The sequence below is a fragment of the Saccostrea cucullata genome, unplaced genomic scaffold (assembly GCF_032062105.1).
Source record: "Saccostrea cucullata isolate Sc308-1 unplaced genomic scaffold, CSIRO_AGI_Scuc_v1 ctg90, whole genome shotgun sequence".
Taxonomy (NCBI): Eukaryota; Metazoa; Mollusca; class Bivalvia; order Ostreida; family Ostreidae; genus Saccostrea; species Saccostrea cuccullata.
The window spans coordinates 768,795-788,233 of NW_026940868.1; the positions used below are offsets into that span (position 1 = coordinate 768,795).

A 19,439-nucleotide genomic window follows, 5' to 3' on the forward strand; every position below is an offset into this window, starting at 1 on the left:
GTGATAGAAAATATGAAAGAATTTAAATATTTAAGCGTTGTTTTCTCACGTACGGGTTCATTTTGTAAAAAAAAAAACAAAAAAAAAATCTAGCTGTATGAACAAGCACAAAAAGCTATGTATGGCATTATCAGAAAAATCAGACAATTAAAATTACCAGTCGACTGCCAATTTGATCTCTTTGATAAAGTTGTCGTTCCAGTTTTGTTGTATGGCTCTGAAGTATGGGGTTATGAAAATCTAGATGTTACTGAACGTTTACATTTGAAATTCCTAAAGCATGTATTTTTTTTAAATTTAAAAAGTTCCACGCCATCATACATGGTTTATGTTGAAAAGGTCGTTTTCCTCTTTATATTTCAATATAAAGTAGAATGATTTCTTACTGGGGAAAACTTTTTTTCAGGTCCGCAAATCCTTGACTAAACTGTATACAGAAAATCGGTAACATGACTGTGTGGCTTATCAAATGTTTAGAACCAACAAGGTGTTAATATTAATTATGAATGGATAAGTGCTACTGTTAAGCATATACTACAAGATCAATTTATTATACCCCCCGCTTGAAAAGTGGGAGGGTATACTGTAATCGGTACGTCCTTCCGTCCGTCCGTACGTCTGTCTAGCTGTATGTTCGTCTGTCTGTTATGTTTTGGGGTACTCATTTGGTTCAGTGATATAATAATTCCTAAAAAAAAAAAACAAAATTACCGAATCTTGTAACAAAACGTTGGATTTGAAAACTATCTTTGTAAATTATCCCCTAAATTAAGAAAAATTCTACTAAAATTTCGCACAGAGATGTAATACATTGTTCTGGATATGGTTTACATCAGAGGCGAGAAAAAAAGAGTACAGAAGTGAAATTACACTAGCTTTTAATGAAGAAGTTGTTTGTAAGTAGTATGATATTCTATAAATAGTTTTTTCTCTATATCGAAAATAGTTGCCGCATGTAAGAAGTAGCGTACTGATTGTTAAACGCAGGCCGACTATTTAATTGTTAAACCATGAGATTGAGTAAGTAGATCATTGTGACCTATTTTTTAAATGACACTTCTTGGAGTCTTTCATTACTTTAAATGGTCGGTTAGATTATTTGAGACTTCAAAAAATCCATTTAAAAAAGAATAAGAAAGAATAGCTGAGAAATATAAAAAAAAATGTCACTGTGAGATGAACCATATATGAAGTGCCGACAACCCTAAACCTCTTACTGTTAAAATTATTAAGCTATATTGTCTTTTTCAAAATGATTTAGTTAAAAAGTAGGTCCCTGCACAACTTCTTTTTGGCTGTACACACTGTTAACAAAACATCCTTTGGTTTACAAAGAACTGCAATAGTAGAATTTTAATAGTCAATTGTGCCCTGAATCTATGTTGTTCAGTAACAGTTATTAAAGCTGAAAACTACTCTAAATAGGCATAGACCGCCACATTTTCCGTTGTTCAACTCTCTCCCTACAACCCGAATATAAGGAGCAGATCGCTAATCAGTTCAATGTATTTCACTGTCGAGATGCGGCGAGTGAAGACGTACATCTTGCACTGCGTGCTACTCAATCTCAACGAAATTATCAAATTTCTATGCATTTTTTCCAAAACAGGACAAAAGTATCATGAAAAATACAGGTCAATACATTATTTACAAACAGAAAATGCACATAAAAACAAGAAATAAATGTAAAAAATCTAAGACCTCGAAAGGAGTAACACATGTCAGCCCTGAGTTTGGAGTGTGCAATCAGGTGTAATGAAATTGAACGGTTTATATACCCGCCTGGCACTGCCTATTTAAGTAAAGTGCTTAGCTTTGATTCAAAGTGTTGGCTGGCAGTGAATAAATAAACACACTGAATGATGATACAAATGAATTATTTTATTAAAGGTGTATATAGGAATAAAGGAAAAAAAAATTGTCTTACATATTATAACTACAGGTATATAAAACTTTTGAAAACTTTAAACAATTTTCTACAAATTCCATCAATTTCGTTAATGAAATCCTTTTCTGCAATCAACATAATAGACATCTGTATGAAATTTTTATCTTAGCCACTGGTAACAGTTACTAAAGAAAGATATTAACTAAACAAAATCAGTGGAATGGCAATACTATATGCCTTATGTATAAATAAATTCTATTGCACATTTACTTAGAAGCACTACACATAAAAGACAATTTAACACTTCCTTTATTTCAAAATCAGTGTCAAAGAAACAAGGAAAAGCATTTGATGAAAATTAAACTGGTCCACACAATAACATTGAAAAGTAAGTACTTTTTTCTTTAAATCAAACACTGAAAATTACAGAAGGGTACACCGTACTCCACAATTTTTTTTTCATTGTGTAACTATTTGAGCAACTCATAGAAATTCTAACCTATCCAGTAATAAATATAACAAACTGTATTCTGGTTTGATCAGATGCAAATATATGAAAGTGAACACCATGAACCAATGCACCAACACTGAATTTACATAAAACTATTCACTAACCAAAGTTATATTATTCTTGTAAATTGAGTATACATACATTATACTATTACTTTTAAAATTCACTCCCACACATAAATATGCTTACTAAATTGAAAAATACTGAAAGTCTATTCCTTAAAGCTTCATCTCTACCAAATCCAAACCCTGTATGTTCATTAAAAAAAATCTTCAACTGCTTTGAATATCATATCTTAAACAATCAAGCTAAACATGATAAAGATATGAAAACACGAAAAAAAAAAACTGTACAAAAAACAATATACAAGAAAAATTTGTTAACTATAAATATAATGGTACAAAGAGTAGAAAAAGTGTTCATACATTACTACACATTGTATATAACAAAATATAACAATCATATTGTCTCAGACATTCAACAACTATGTATAATGCCTATCAGGTATAACTATTCGGCTTGACTACTTAGACGACCTGCCACTGCATGATAGACATGTCTCGCCCGCCCGTGGACAGTAAGCGTGAGTCATCAAACAGGAAGCTGACGTTAGTCACATGACTGCTGTGTCCATTGTAGCAATGCTTCTTTGCCTGTCAAAAACCATGAAATACAAGTAGATCAGATACAGTTTCCTTCAAAAGAGGTATACAGTAAAACTTGTCTAATTCTGATGTCAATAATGTCATAAAAATCATCAGATTAAACAAGATTGTAGAGTAGACAACACAATTAAATTGATGAAATGGGACTAGAAGATTTCAGTATAAAAGGCCTGCTTTCAGAAATAATTTTTTTTTCTTTTCTATAAATTCTAATTAAGGTTTGATTGGCCATCCCTTTCTGATTCCACCTACCCTAGGATGATAACAGGGGTATTGATAGAGGTTCACTTTTCCAAAGTCATCAGCGCTGGCCAGAACTTTACCATTGTTTGATCTACAGACATTGTTTACATCAGTTCCATCTGCACCTTCTGGCCACACTCCTGAAAATTTCATAGATTACATTATACATATGATGCAGCTTGTTCATCAAACTATAGTAAAATTTGGTTATGAAAAACTCACTAATAAGGCCATGCAAAGTCAAGGGCGGATTCAGGGGGGTTTGGGGGGGTTCAGGAAAACCCCCCCGCTCATCGATTTTTTTTTTTTTTTACAAGTGTCATTTTATCATTTTGTTGCATTGATAAGACTCTAATAAACATAAACCCTTGTTTGTACAACTGTGAAATATACATCCACTATGTAACAGCAGGGACCTATATACTAACGGGATAGGCAACTACCGCAAATCTCGCGATATCTCGTAAGTCGCGGGATTTCGTAAGTCAACTTTAATTAACTATATTTCTAACGCTATCGCATATTTGAGATCAAAACCATTAATTATCTGTCAAAAAATCACTCAAGATTTGTTTTAATCACGTATTATACTCCTTATCTTAGTAGTAATTTTGTTTTATGCAAAATCAGCACATGCCCCGATCGGCCATATTTCCGAGAAATCGCCGATTTCGGTCTTTCTTTTCTTTATATTTAAATTATATTATTATCGTCATTTAAAATTTATTAATAAATCAATTCCAATACATAAAAGGAATAAATGATAATAATCAGAAAACATCCTGTTTACTGGGAATAAATGTTAATTGAAAAATTCGTAATGTCTTGCGTGATGTTTTGGGTATAAAAACATGGCGATGAAGGAGTTGCCTATCCCTTTAGTATATAGGTCCCTGGTAACAGGAAATCACTTTGCGCTTGAACGCACACAATACACAGGTAATCAACAGAGACATTGCCTCAGACATAGGGTAGTCTGTGCATCTAGTGAAGTCACAAGGTCACAGTACAATGGAATCAGGTATCAACAATAGAAAACTGCAAAGTTACGGTGCTGCTCAGTAATATTCTTTTGCTGATAAAGTGCATGTTTTTTAAACTATAAGAATAAACTATTATTCGGGGGGGGGGGGGGGGTTACCGTTTTAAAATTAAATTAATATAATTTTTTTTTTACAAAACCAGGTTGGCTTAGCAAACCCCTCTAGTTTTGACAGATTCTCCAGTTTATGTAAATTTTTTCTTCAGTTAAGACAGTTTGAAATTTCATTAATTGTATACGTGTGTTTATATTCCAAATCATATTGACAGTATATACTCAAGTAAGTTGAAAAGCACAAGTTAGGGATTCTGAAAAGAATTCAATTTTGAATTTTTTTAGTGTTTAAAAATTTTGCACATTAGTTGTGTCTTGGAAGTCAGCTTGACATATAGGACTAAATTAATTGTAGGTGCATTTAAAGTAAAGACAACTTGAAGTCAACTGCTTGCATTCCTAAAATTGTCAGATTTAACATTTTTTTAAAGCAAAGTCTAAAGTCTTGTGTTAAAGTTAATTAAATTGAAAACATTTTATTAAAAATTTGTGATGATCGGTCTTTAAGAAAGCTACAAAAAGTACCCCCAAAATGCTGGAAAATGCACCATTTAGAACCATTTAAAACAAAATTTTCTCGGGGGAACCCCCACCTATGGGAGGGGGACACCCCCTCCCATGCCCTCCCCCTTCGGCCCTTTGGGCCTCAAAACCCCCCCACATGAACTTCTGGATCCGCCACTGAAAGTAATTACTTGGTTCTCAGGCCTTTTTTCAAGAAATATGATGAGGGAGGGAGGCATTTTTTTTTCTTTTTTATTGCCCCCAAAACATGATGAGGCAGCTTTTTACATTGTACAAAACCTCAAAAAATGATGAGGGAGGTGATTTGGTGTTTATATTTTATTGATTTAGCAATAAAAAGGGTCAATGAGGCACCCTTGGAAGAGATGAGGGAGGGCCTGAGAACCAAGAAATTAATTTTTTTTTGCCTAAGGAAATTTTAATTACAAGAAACTTTTTTTTATAAGTTCCACAGAAGACTTTTCAATATGAATCTTATCTGGATATAAAGAACCTTGGTTATAATGACTTCCTGTTGACAAAAATTAAACTGTATTGCAAGAAAAGAACAAATATAAAACAAAAAATTTTTCACTGCAATCTTTGTTGCAGTAAAAAGACAAATATTAAATCACTGCAATTGTAAGACATGGCATTAAATAACCCCTCCCCCCTCAACTCTGGTCCAAGTGGGTAACTGTTGAAAGATATTTCATATGACATCATAAATACCTGCAGCATTGAAGGTTAAGGTACAATTTCCAGAGGCCCATTCTAAATCCCTGACAGCAGAAATAGAAGTCTCTTGTTTACAAGCTGGAATCTTCCCTGCAGGAAAAAATTTGAAAATTTAAGATGAAAGTCAAAGTGGATTAAAAACTCTTAAATGCATGAACCTTATTTTTCTAAATGTCTTCCCCTCAGATGGGACATGACATATCATCTGATTTCATCTGATTAATTGCAGATCTCATTTACTTGAAAACATTTTTTTGTGATAGGTTGATGACAGACAAATCCTAACATGTGATACGAGATCTCTAAATGATTGGAGCTGATAAGAAATCACTTACAGTACAGAACTTCATAGTCTCCTGAGTTACTGCACAAATACACACTGTCACTGGACCAGTCTATGTGGGTCACAAAGCTGCTGTGTCCCTGGTCAGAAAGAAACACAAGATGATATTATAAACAATCTGTATAGTTCAAATACAATAAGACAATATTTTTTCATAGAGTAGACAGGTATATAAAAAAAATTGCAAAAATGTACATAATTTTCTGATATGCAAGACATTCTTTCTCTGACAAATGGTACATTAACTAACTCTGTTCTTGGAGAGTATTGCATTTTCTGGGAAACTAGCTAAATGGTTACAGAGCATTAAAAAAAATTTTAAAAGATAAAGTAAAATTTCTTACAGTGCATCTTCCAATTCTGGAGTATTTTTTCCCGTCTTCAGTCACATCATAAATGTAAATATGGTTGTCTCTAGATCCAAGGGCAAGATATTTACCATCTGTAAGCAGAATAGTAAGAACACTGATCACTAGTTATCACATAGAATGAACCTTTCATCATGGTAATTAAATTTCTATAAAATATGCATTTCTACACAAAGATAAATGTAGTGTCTTTCATAACAAAATTGGTTTTCTTGAGACAAATCAGGACTTACATCATCGGAATTTTTTTTTTCTATTTTCATACTAGTTATGAAATGATACAATTTAATCTGCTATAAAATATATATGGCTAACTATGCACTTAAATCTTTTTAACAAATGCAAGTTTATAATGACCTGGTGAGTATAGGACACACTCGATCTGCTCATTGCCGTCAGTGTGACTAGTAATGGTCTCGTGTGTCCCACAATCCAACACAAACCACTTCCCTGTCTCTGTTCCTATGGCAACCACACTTCCATCAGGGTAAAAACAGCAGCTGTGAGCTGATTCCTACCAAACAAGATATAACATACAACACCATGTTTTCTCAAAAACAGATAAATAATCTTGAATTCATACTATAAATAACTTTTTCATTTCATCTGTGTTAGGAAACTGTAACATTTGAAAATGATTCATCCCCACTGTTTAAAATTCACTCAGACAAAGACAGATTACAATACACAATTCTGTCCCTCATACTGAAAGTAACCACTGAAGATATTGAGAGGTTTGAAAATAAATATGGAACACAATTTCCCTGTAAACAGTATATTACAGTTTTCTTTATTTTTCATCATAAGCATGTCTCAAAATTGTTTGACAATTGTTATTAAATAAAATTTTCATTGATTTCATCTCCACCTCCTTCTAAGATGTTTATCCTCTCCTAAACAACAATTCCCCCCCCCCACTTTTAAAAAAAAGTGGTCAATTTGAAGACAATTCCCCTCACTTACTCCTACTTACTGAGAGTTCTTTTGACCAGATAACAGAGCGACTCATGCTGTCCCACATGTGGACCTGTTTGTCAGATCCACTGGTCAAAAACTGCTGCTGGCTGGGGTGTGAGGCAAGACCCCACAGCTCATCCATGTGACCCTAAAAAACAAAGCTTCATATTACAAGTGTGACAAACTTCAGATCTAACTCACATAACTCAGAGCATATACAATAGATATGACTGCAATATATTGCCAGTTCAACCTTAAATGATTGATATTTTTAAGTAAAAGAATTTGAAGAATAGAGGAACAAAGTATCATTTCGTTTTCATCCACAATAAAAAAGATCTTAAAATATCAGAGACAGAAAGAGTGAAAAAATCGCCATGGGTTTCCTCTCATTATATATATATATATGAGGGGTTATCAAAGAGTTCATGGACTAGCGCCATAAAACTTAAACCGCTCTAGGTAAAGCAATGAATTTCAAAATATCTAGTTAACATCATCTTTTTCATTTATAGAATAAACCACACATCATAAACTTTATTTCTTAATAAATTCGTAATGATTTTGTAAACTGTGGTATGTCTAGGTGGCGCAACCTCAAACACGTTTTTCCAACCTAAGTGTAACTGAGAAAAACTCTTTTGATATGAACATTTGACATCCAAAAATCCTGTTAATTCAGGTATGTGTTGGAACACTATTGTTCCTCAAGATATGAACTTTTACCTCATTCTGGAGGTTCTATGGAATTTTATCGTAAATTTTAAATGGAGTTTCCAGACAAATAAGGCCTTGAAAATGACATCAAGAAGGAGGAGGGATTTCCTTTTCCAACATTCTGTAAAGTTTCCGCCCCCTTAAAAAACTGGTATATACCTAGGAAATGTTTAAACTGGCTACAGAAAAATGAAATGCACCCAGAGTACTGTTTTTTAATGCCAAAATAAATTTAGAGAGAAAATGGATGCACAGTAAATGTTGACTGGTAGTCAAGGTGTGAAAAATCAATCATAAAAAAAAAAAATTTACGTTAATCATGTTGTATTGAACTCGAAAAAGCAAAATATGCTGGCACAATCAAGCAAGGATCTCTCCAATGTAAAAATTCATTTGCAGTAATATATGCATTGAAAGCCGCTGTTCATAACATTGTAAAGTCAAATAAAAAAGGCAGGTTCAAGTCCTTACAGCTCCAAAGAATCTCATCAAAATAAGTGTATGAGGTAGAAGAAGTGGACATTGAAAAAAATGACATTGTCTGACGTCATGAAACTAATGGCGACGGCGCCAGGTGATCATATAATATCGTTTTTACTCTATAATAATTTGGCAAATAATGAACGTATCAAGCTAAAATTTTTGACAGTTCTTTAATTTTTGTTGTTTTCTGTTCCTTATAAATTTTGAAAGCTTAAACTACATAGTACTTATTTTATAGCCTCAGTCCAGGATCTTTTTGATAACCCCTCGTATATTACAATATATTTAAATGAAGTAAGACCCAATAAATAGAGAGAATGATTACCTGGACTATGGGGTTGAGCTGTAGATCCACTGTTCCTTGTAAGATGCAGTTTCTGGTCGTCCCCACCAGGACCATCCCTCCCTTACCCTGGTTCAGCATCCTTACTCCTCCAAAGTTCTCTGGGATCTGTAATGAAAACCAAAATAACTCAACCTATCTCATTATCAAAATTACGATTTCTGGGTGACCTGACTTTCTATAATTAAACTACATGAATATAAGTAAAACTGAAAACTGTAGTAAAAATGTTTAGAAAACTCCAAAACCTAAAAATCTAATTAAATCTGTTTTAAGCATGTCTTTGTCAAGAAGCTGACTTAAAGACCCAATTTTTTTACCGTACTGTTACCTGAGGAGAGGGAGCGGTCAAAGTAATAGTGGTGTTATTTACCTGGAGACCCCCAATACCCAAGATGTCAAAAATCTATATACACGTAGCAGTACACAGGAAGTCTGTGTTTGGTAATCAGGGTCAACATTATGTGTTTCGTGTCTAATTTTGAGTGAAACTACTAACTTAATTTAATCTAATTATTTCAATATAAAATTTATTTGTAAACTAAACGCATTCATCGTAACCTTTGGAAGGCAAAAAAATATAAGAAATACATGTATATCGTTTATAATTTTTTTGTAAAAATAAAGAAATGGTCCCGAGTAAAAACTTCTTAAAAACTGGACTTCTTAATATTTTTTTTAATCTTCAATAAAAGAAATCACCATGATTTATTAAGCGTGAATATTTAAATCAAGATAATCCATTTATTCCTCATTTGAACACTTACCGCGATCGGAATATTTTTTTTAATTTTCTGGCACAATATTGTCTAAGATATTCAATATTTCCCAGTGTTTTGCACTAACAAAATTTTATTGTTTGAAATATTTCCTTTTAAGATCGATCACTGTTTGTTAGCTTCACCTTTTCATTACAAATATTTAGACAGATGTCAGAGAAAATTCGAGCAATAACTCCATCATTTCTTGACATCGCCTCTTAACATCGCGTAGATTGTATCCCTTACACAGAGATAAAACATAGTTTGTAAACCATGCTGTAAGTGCGGAATATTTTATATATCATATTTATTATATTCCACTTTTTTAATATAATTTTAACAGTGTTTAACGGTACATGGACTTCCAATATTACAGCAAGTAAAGTTTGAAATAGTTTCTGTTGACGGCCTTAATTCTACAGCTATCTCATACGACATATTCTTACAAATGAAGATTGAAAACAAATATTTTATTAAGTCAATCTTGAATTAAATTATCTTCCTCAATTATTTTTTTTAACCTAAAGTTACCAACATCACTGGGTTTTTTTAACCCGCGTGTATACAAAGCGGGTACATAAAAGTGTTTGACGCGTGACCAATCAATTGTCTTCAAGACATGCAAACTCAGATTATCAAGTAGCACAGGTAGCTGGCCTGTCAATCAAAGCAGAAGCTATTGTTTTTTTTAATGATTGACAGGCGGTAAATGATTGATCTTGAATCAGGTAGATTTTGGGGGCGTTAAAATAAAATTGGGTGTTTAATTACCTCTGTCTCTACTCCTGTCTTGGTGTAGGAGCTGTCATACTGTATGATCTTCCTGTCTTTTCCTCCCCCAGACAACAAAGTTCCATCCTTCATTACACACACAGAGAAAATTCCTCCTTCATGGACTCCCTCAATGGCTTTGGATATTCTGTTGTTTCCTATTTATCAATTTAAATTGAAAGTCAGTAAAATAATAGTAAGCTGTGACAACTAAAAAATCAGAATTGCGTTATTCATTGAAAAATCTCCTTTTCTGCAGTAGCTGGTATAAAATATATGTGTTGTTTATCTAGCATAAAATGAAATAACAAAATACAGCAGTGAGTTATATGTCTTTGGGTTTTTTGAGCAGTGATGGAAAAGATGTAAACCTTTTGGCCAAATAAAAATGTTTCCATTGGAGTCTCCAGATATGATGTCTCCATTTTCAGCAAATGCAACACACAACACAAACTTAGGTTTTTCATGTTTCTATATGATAAATAAAGGGAAAAAATTATGTTTTTACGCAATCATATTAGAAGTAATAAAAAAACAATTAATTTCTACAAAGCTTTGCCTATAATAGATTTTATTTCTTTTCATTATCAAGAGTCATCTCTTTGAACCCAATATAACTTTAAATGTTTACGTCAAAGATTCCTGTTTTCTTTGCCAAGGACCCTCCCTCAAACGTCCAGAATGAGATCTGTCCTTTACCACAGGTCACAATGCTGCCTTTCTCCAGGGGATGGAACTCCGCCGCCAACACAGGCTCTGTTGAGCTCTGAAAAATTAATCAGGTTGTTCTATTACTAAAACTGTTAACTTCTTATTCCATTGTAGCATTATTTTTATGCCCCTTTAATCGGAGATTCAGGGGTATATAGTTTTTGTTATGTCCTTTCGTATGTCTGTCTGTCTGTCCATAAAAACTTTATCCTTGCCCATAACTTTGGATTTAGTGGAGTTATGACTTTCATATTTCACATATGTATTCCTTGTGACAAGACCTTCTTTAGGTACCACCAAATCTGACCTTTTGACCTTGACCTTGGAGTTTGACACACTTTAACACAAAAATTCTAAACTTTTACTTTGGCCATAATTTTTGAATGGTAAATACTAGAACTTTCATACTTTACATATGTTTTTTAAGAACTTTAACCTTGGCCATAACTTTTGAAAGGTTACGGTTTGGGCTTTCATACTTCACACGTTATCCTTGTGACAAGACCTTTTTTTAAAAACCAACAACATTGACCCTTTGACCTAAACCCTGGAGTTTGACCTACCTTTCAAACATTTATCCTTGGTTATATCTTTTGTACAGGTGGTGCTAGGGCTTTCAAATTTTGCAATTGTATTTCTTGTGAAAAAACCTTACTTTGGGTACCAACATATTAAATTTGCATTTAAGAAAAGTTAAATCTTTGCCACGTTGCCATATGGGGGCATCAGTGTTTCACAAACACATCTTGTTTTTCAAGTTTCAAGTAACTATTTTAAGAGTGAGGTCAAGGAAAATGAGAAGGTCAAGGTAAAAGAAATTATGATGCATTTGATGATTTGAAAAGCACTCACCAAAATGTATAAACATATGAAGTTTGTTAAAAATCTTGAGTAGTTTGAAACTGGGTTCAGCTCAGTGTCAGATGGAATGAGGGAAGGAGAGAAAGACTGGAGAGTGACATGATAAGCACTAATTGCCCAAACCATAGGCATGATAGGGAATAAAAAACTGTTACAGCTAAATACACAGTTCTCCTCTGCTGAGCTATATTCTCAATCAATAACTCATAAACGCACTCTAGATGCTTATCTGCTAAACCCCTTGTTAGTTCTGTCAGAGGCTTTCCAGCTGATTAACCTTATGGCCAGACTAAGTGACAGCTCTCTCTCCCTGTGTTGTCACTGTGACTAACCTTGGTCTCTGTGATCTTCTTAGGGTGGGCCTTACTGAGGTCCCACACAGACAACACGTGATCGTTAGCCTCATCCACCACCACCAGGTGGTTACCGCCATCCTGTTAATGACAAAACATGGCATAAGAGAATAGACCAGACCCCTGGTCATTCACACAAAGTAATTATTGATACAATTTCTACAGATATGGATTTTTTTTTAGCTATAAATGTAGTTGTGAATTTCCTTAGATAATGAAGATGACAAGACATTCTTCAGAGATGGTATTGATTGAGATATTGATTTCTGTACAAAGGAAAATCACCAACAAACGTAACTTAATTTGTACATTTGATTTTCACTATTAATACATAGAAAAACATTTGATAAGTACATTTGCTTTATATGAAAAACAAGTGAAAACAAACTTAGAATCTCCTTTTCTGATAATTGATTAAAGATTTTATCAAAACAAGAAAACAGTTTCTCCTGTTGCATGATTTTAACTACATGTATCTCATATAACAAATTCTGCTATACTGCCTCACCAGTTTGGAGAAGGATAGACAGCAGACGGCCTTGTCAAAGTCCCCGATCCCGATCACATGGAGGGTGTTCAGGTTCATCGTGTCCCAGATCCTGACGTGGGGCTGTACAAAACAGGTGTACACAGTGTCAATACATGTAATAGGCTTTCTCCAGTAATCACTGTAATGTGTCTATACCAAGATGACATAACTATATAGTACTAATACTGAGGGGTGTAATTGTTATCAATTGATTATTCATCTACCAGGAAAGTTATTTAGCATCTGTTTATAGACTATTATTCAGGAAAACTATATTGTATATATCAAATATGTATACAAATGGAGAACAGTTTAATAGATAGGGATGGATTGTATATTGGAACAGATTGTTGTTTATTTCAATCTGTGAAATACACAAGATAATGTTCAAACTTTCCTGTGTTAGTGATGTTAATTAACTTGTTTATCTCACAAAATTTAGACCTATTGTGTTAAAATACAACAATACAAAACACACATGCAGGAGATGATTTTACAATGGTTAGTCAATTGTAACTTAAAACAGATTTTTCTTTTTTCTTACTTGCATTGGTCAAAGATTGTATAAAATAATATCAAGTATGAATAATTCTTCTCAAACTGATTTTCAACATAACTTTGTTGAAAGCTGATTGGTAAATGATGGAATATGATATAACGTCATGATTGGTTGACAAAAAACTGCAGAATATAACATGACGCATGACTGGATGATGCTAGTTTTTTTCTTACCCAATGATCTTTGTCAGCTTCAGGGATATCTTTTTTCCCAGCTTTTCTCTATTCATGCAACAAAGCATAAAAGTGAGAAAAAGAAAAAGTGATAAAATATGAACCATAGCAACAAAGGAACCCACTGAGCAAATAATTTTGTAATCTGTAGATCAGTTTCCCCTATACAATAAATGCGAATATATAAATATAAGGCTAAAGAAGGAGACCGAGTGTTAAAACTATGAATATAAATTGTATTAATGAACAACATTTAAATATTGATAAATAAGGAAAGTTGTAGATGGAACATGCATTATTATACAATTACTAATTTCATTAGCTCAATACAAACATTCATTGACCATATTAAGAAATATTCATAGAATCTGCAGAATGGTTGTATTTTATTCTTTGGGGGATCATATTCACGTTGGTGCCAAATAAGATTCAATTTAATTTATACTCCATTTAAACACAGCTAGGTCTTAAAAAATTATATGAATAAATTACAACATTAGCATAAAAATTCAGAACACATAAAACAGAAAAAATAGGGAATGGCATGCAGAGCCAATAAGGCATTTCACCAAAAGCTAAATATGTGAAAGAAAATGGAATGAGAACCATTCAGATTTAATTTCACTTGTTTTTACAATATACCAGTAATCATATTATAATTACTAGTACACAAAATACAAAAGACTTGCCGTATAAAGGTTAAGGGATACCTCATACCTTGTCAATTGGTGGGTTTGACCTTTTGACCTACCTTGCCCTCTTTCTGGTCATGGCCTGCCACCTGTCCAGTAGCCACACGGACTTGGTCAGGATGAATGGCCAGGCTACAAAACCCAAAACAATTGTGTGAAAAAAAGAAATAATCAACATGTTAAATATGTGATTACTTCTTCAATTTAAACTGCAGTATATTAATTTCAATGAAATTCTACACAGATATTAGGCCTTACTATATCCAATGAAATTTGACAATCATTATCAGAGTATGGCCCTTATTTCCATTATAATTTTATCCTTTATTTTTTACAACATCACATATCCACTCACCACTTGACATCATCAGTGTGACCCAGATAATGCCTCTGGGTGTTCTCCTCCACATTGTGGAGGACGACGGTGGCGGCGGCGAAGTAGATGATTTCCCCGGTGGAGAGGTAGTACAGGTTAGAGCGGCAGTCTCTGCCACGATATCCATAACTTGTCCCAGTCAAGGAATGTATTTTTTAAATCTAAGCTATTCACCAAATGTTTCTTAGCAAGCAGAACTTGTAATGTATCAGAGCATGAGAGGAAGCCTTACAGTTGCCCAACCCCCCCCCCTTGAAATTGTTTTCCATTAATAGACTAAAAATTTCCTATTTTGAATACTTTTTAAGTACCAAAAACTTTTAACACTGAAAAATGTATATTGATTACTTGTTTTGTGTTCCTGATATAGCACTTTAACTTAAAGGTCATTAGTGTGCTATACACTTTCTTAAAAATTTAATTATAAATTCCTAGGTGATGCAACAAACATTATTATCATTCAGAATTATACAGTCAATCTGATTGGTTAAGAGCATGAGGTGAGACAATTCGTGATGTCTCCCTCACACGCAGGGTGACAACTGTTGTCACCCTTCAGATGACAATGAAATAGCTTAAGCGAGCATGCACAGCTAAAACTGTTTTGTCGCCCTTTTAATGAAATTATAGTGGTTTAAGCGAGATAACTCTTAACTCTTGAACTATTGCTAAATATGCAGGATAGGTAAACAAAAAATTCTAATGATGACGTCAAAGTTGTCTGTTGACATATTTTGAAAGTATGGAATCAGAGCAGAGTAGGAGAACACAAAAAGTTTGATTACTATTTTCTACTCTATTTGATAATTTAGATTCTTCAGGATAATAAAACTATTATGGACTGTTTAGACGGGAGACATCAACAATTATCAGTTCTGAGTAGGGGTTGTCACCCGAGGGCGCTTGCGCCCGATGGTGACAACCCTACTCAGACCTGATAATTGGTGATGTCTCCCTTCTAAACAGTCCATAATTGTATATTGAGTTGATCTAGGTCACTTTCAAACTGAGTAGGTATCCTATCCTAATCCTGTAAAGATCCTTTCCTAAAAACAGAGTAGTGAGGATACACCCATTCCAGCTTGAGTTTTTCTGAGGGTGGATCAGCCACAGCAGTAACGTCCACATTCTCCACTGAGGTGGGGGCATACAGGTTAATGGCCCGGCCCCTGAGGTAGATTTTCACATATCCTTCCTCTGAAGAAAAGTAAAGTTAAAATAGGATGTGGTGAATGAAGGAATTATAAAGATCCTAGATATGAGGAAAGAACAGAACCATAATGTAATGAACAATTAACCTCATTAATTCACTAAAGACAATCAAATACTATAAAAACTAGAAATATGTCCATAGGACATGAATGCCCCGCTGAGGATATATTAGTAAAGTAACATGAAAATTTGTATGTGTATAAAATTTGATCAGTTTGGTTCAGGTAGGGCTTATAGTTACTAGGGAATAAAAATGTAGGTCAGATCCAGCAACCGAAGCAAGTCTGGTAGTGTCCATCCCTAGATGCATCATCCATGCAAGTTTGGTTCAGGCAGGGCTTATAGTTACTTGGGAATGAAAATATAGGTCATATCCAGCATCCGAAGCAAGTCTGGTAGTGTCCATCCCTAGATGCATCATCTATGCAAGTTTGGTTCAGGTAGGGCTTATAGTTACCAAGGAATGAAAATATAGGTCAGATCCAGCATCCGAAGCAAGTCTGGTAGTGTCCATCCCTAGATGCATCATCCATGCAAGTTTGGTTCAGGCAGGGCTTATAGTTACTTAGGGATTAAAATATAGGTCATATCCAGCATCCGAAGCAAGTCTGGTAGTGTCCATCCCTAGATGCATCATCCATGCAAGTTTGGTTCAGGTAGGACTTATAGTTACCAGGGAATGAAAATGTAGGTCAGATCCAGCATCCGAAGCAAGTCTGGTAGGTCCATCTCTAGATGCATCATCCATGCAAGTTTGGTCCAAGTAGGACTTATAGTTCCTTAGGAATGGACCTGCTCCAAAAACTTGAACCTGGTCACTCATCTGGAAAATGTAGGTCAGATCCAGCATCCGAAGCAAGTCTGGTAGTGTTCATCCCTAGATGCATCATCCGTGAAAGTTTCGTTTGGGTAGGGCTTATAGTTCCTTGGAAATGGACCTGCTCCAAAAACTTTAACCTGGTCATTCATCTGGAAAATCTAGGTCAGATCCAGCATCCGAAGCAAGTCTGGTAGTGTCCATCCTTAGATGCATCATCCATGCAAGTTTGGTCCAAGTAGGGCTTATAGTTCCTTAGGAATGGACCTGCTCCAAAAACTTGAACCTGGTCACTCATCTGGAAAATGTAGGTCAGATCCAGCATCCGAAGCAAGTCTGGTAGTGTTCATCCAGAGATGCATCATCCGTGCAAGTTTGTATCAAAATGTGAAGTTGGATAACACCATCTTGCATGGTATGTTTAAAACTGAGCTGAACACTAATTTAAGAAAAGTGAGGTCAAGGTCAAAGGAAAGGTCAAGGTCAAAAAATGTTGATGCAGTTGCATAGCTCTCATCAATATCTATCAGCATATGAAGTTTGATGAAAATATCTTGGATAGTTTCTTTGAAACTTAGCTTTGAACAGAGCTAAATGCAAAGTGTGACGGAAGGACAGAAGGACGGAAGGACGGAAGTACGGAAGACGGACATGACAAACACTATATGCCCCGGCCATATTCATGGCGGGGCATAAAAATTCCTTTGCAGGCGATCATTTTCAAACTTTTCAACACTATTATGAATACTACATTTTTCTTAATAAATTATCTTTCCAATTCATCTTTTTTGTTTATAGAAGTTATTTACAAACAAATAACAGCTCCATTACCTGCTCTCCATTCTGCTTCTCGGCTGCTGTAATGAGATAAATTAAGCCAAATAAAAAACATGTATCCATAACATAAACTTGATCAAATAACATATATCACAGCCTCATTAAAAAAACACTTACTAACGTGAACTAACTCTTGAATTCTTTTAAAAAATATGATTTTCAATATCCTAAACTGAGTAAATAATGCACAAATCAAAACTTACTAACTAGACTTTATTTAGAACACATGCAGTGTTCTTTCATGTTATGACAAGACAAATATAATTCAGCCACATTCCAATATTGTCGAGAAAAAATTAGTATTTCAATATAAAGATTAGGAGTAAAACACTGTCAATGAAATTAGTACCCTTCTATGAACAGAATACAATCTGATTGGTCAGAATTTGGACTTGATACAAAGTATTGAAAAAGAGCTTGATCGAGTTACCCGCTGTTGTTGAATAATTTTGAATATTTTTAATGATAAAATTCATGACCCCATAATATATCACATAGAATGTCACTTTTATTTCTATGTAGCCAATATGGGTCTATCAAAAAGGCTTTGTTCACTACATTTTCAGAAAGTCGCATTGTTCAATAAAAATCATTGGTGAACCTTACCCTTTTAGACTGAAAATAAAATCTCTTTTCAGCATTTTTCCAAAATTTATCTGTTTATTTTTGTATATTTTGTTGCATTATGTTACAACACTGGAAATCCAATAGCACACAGACAAACCAACAGATGTTACCTACGAAAATCTTTATCCTGACAAAGGAAAGTCTAAAATATGTAACAAAGACCAGTAGATTTACATAATTCTGTTGATATAGTTACCATGGCAATCAATTAATTTTGTGGCTATTGATTCTTCACTAATTCGAGTGAGATGAGCCTCTACATTAGACACCCACTTTTTATGCATTATTTATGATCAATGCTTTGTATGGAAATAGATATTTGTACATATCAATATTATGAATTAAGATTATCAATTAGTGAAATAACTGAAAATCTCTCTTTTCTAGCAACCAAATTCTAGAAATTTTAAATGAAATTCAAACAGTAAAATATGCATTTAACAAATTAAAGTCGTTCACTGCACTTAAAAAATATTAAATTGCTCAAAAATAAAATTTGAAATTTCAAATAATTAAACCAATATTTTGATTAAATCTACATGTATACCAATACAGAGAAATACATCATGCACATCACTAGACACTAGAAGATTACATTTGGCTGCTGAAGTATTTGGTTTCTTAAATTTGTAATAATATGAGTACAGATGATACAGAATATACTTTTAGCAATACTATATTAGTTACAAGTGTAGATAATGCTAAAATTTTTCTACCCTCGAAACAAATCCCTCTATAACTAATACTGTTGAAAGAATAAGTTGTAAAAAATGACACATTTGTTCCTGTCAAACAATATCCTCATTCATGACACATACATCGCCAAGGCCAATTTACTTCCTTAAATACAGTGTATACCATGCAAGCAGAAACTCCTAATGCATCAACCACCTACTAATAACACAGTGCATATATACAATTCTCAAAATATCATTTGTGTTCAGAACAATCAAATAATATATCTGCCAAACTGAGTGTAAATAAAATTCATGCAATTAAAACAAAAGCAGAGAATTTGGTAAATTAAACATAAAATTTCTTGTTACCGTGCCTTGGACCCCTTCTTTCCTCTGGAAGCCATGAGTGACAATTGTACAATGTATATTTTTGATACACAGTAATAATGTCCCTGCCCAGTTTATAAAAATTCACTAATGACGAGAACTGTTTCACATGAATTAACACACAGAATGTTACTATGTCAACAACATGTAGCTGGCAAGATAAGTATATAAAGCTCCGCTGGAGTGTAACGGCCGGGAGACTGACGGCCAGTCAGCTGACAGTCATGTGACTCGCATAAA

The 19,439-nt window shown here is 33.9% G+C and overlaps 1 protein-coding gene across 7 annotated transcripts in view; it reads right to left on the reverse strand.

Annotated features, from left to right (window-relative positions):
- Positions 1 to 1,860: 1,860 nt before the first annotated feature.
- Positions 1,861 to 19,439, reverse strand: part of LOC134256555 (echinoderm microtubule-associated protein-like 2) — a 28,307-nt gene continuing 10,728 nt past the window's right edge. For 3 of the 7 annotated variants that reach the window (XM_062739234.1, XM_062739232.1, XM_062739236.1), the window contains 18 exons: positions 17,503 to 17,528; positions 15,713 to 15,839; positions 14,622 to 14,771; positions 14,326 to 14,398; positions 13,575 to 13,622; positions 12,822 to 12,923; positions 12,293 to 12,394; positions 11,020 to 11,154; positions 10,760 to 10,859; positions 10,389 to 10,546; positions 8,839 to 8,964; positions 7,330 to 7,461; positions 6,714 to 6,870; positions 6,333 to 6,430; positions 5,981 to 6,068; positions 5,640 to 5,735; positions 3,317 to 3,447; positions 1,861 to 3,052 (listed from right to left, as the gene is read on the reverse strand). In XM_062739234.1, the coding sequence (XP_062595218.1) occupies positions 2,927 to 3,052; positions 3,317 to 3,447; positions 5,640 to 5,735; positions 5,981 to 6,068; positions 6,333 to 6,430; positions 6,714 to 6,870; positions 7,330 to 7,461; positions 8,839 to 8,964; positions 10,389 to 10,546; positions 10,760 to 10,859; positions 11,020 to 11,154; positions 12,293 to 12,394; positions 12,822 to 12,923; positions 13,575 to 13,622; positions 14,326 to 14,398; positions 14,622 to 14,771; positions 15,713 to 15,839; positions 17,503 to 17,528 (1,975 nt within the window). In that variant the 3' untranslated portion in view covers positions 1,861 to 2,926. Of the gene's footprint in view, positions 3,053 to 3,316; positions 3,448 to 5,639; positions 5,736 to 5,980; positions 6,069 to 6,332; positions 6,431 to 6,713; positions 6,871 to 7,329; positions 7,462 to 8,838; positions 8,965 to 10,388; positions 10,547 to 10,759; positions 10,860 to 11,019; positions 11,155 to 12,292; positions 12,395 to 12,821; positions 12,924 to 13,574; positions 13,623 to 14,325; positions 14,399 to 14,621; positions 14,772 to 15,712; positions 15,840 to 17,502; positions 17,529 to 19,181; positions 19,206 to 19,439 lie in introns of all 7 variants that reach the window. The other 4 variants (XM_062739238.1, XM_062739233.1, XM_062739237.1 and 1 more) reach the window with 2 other exon arrangements.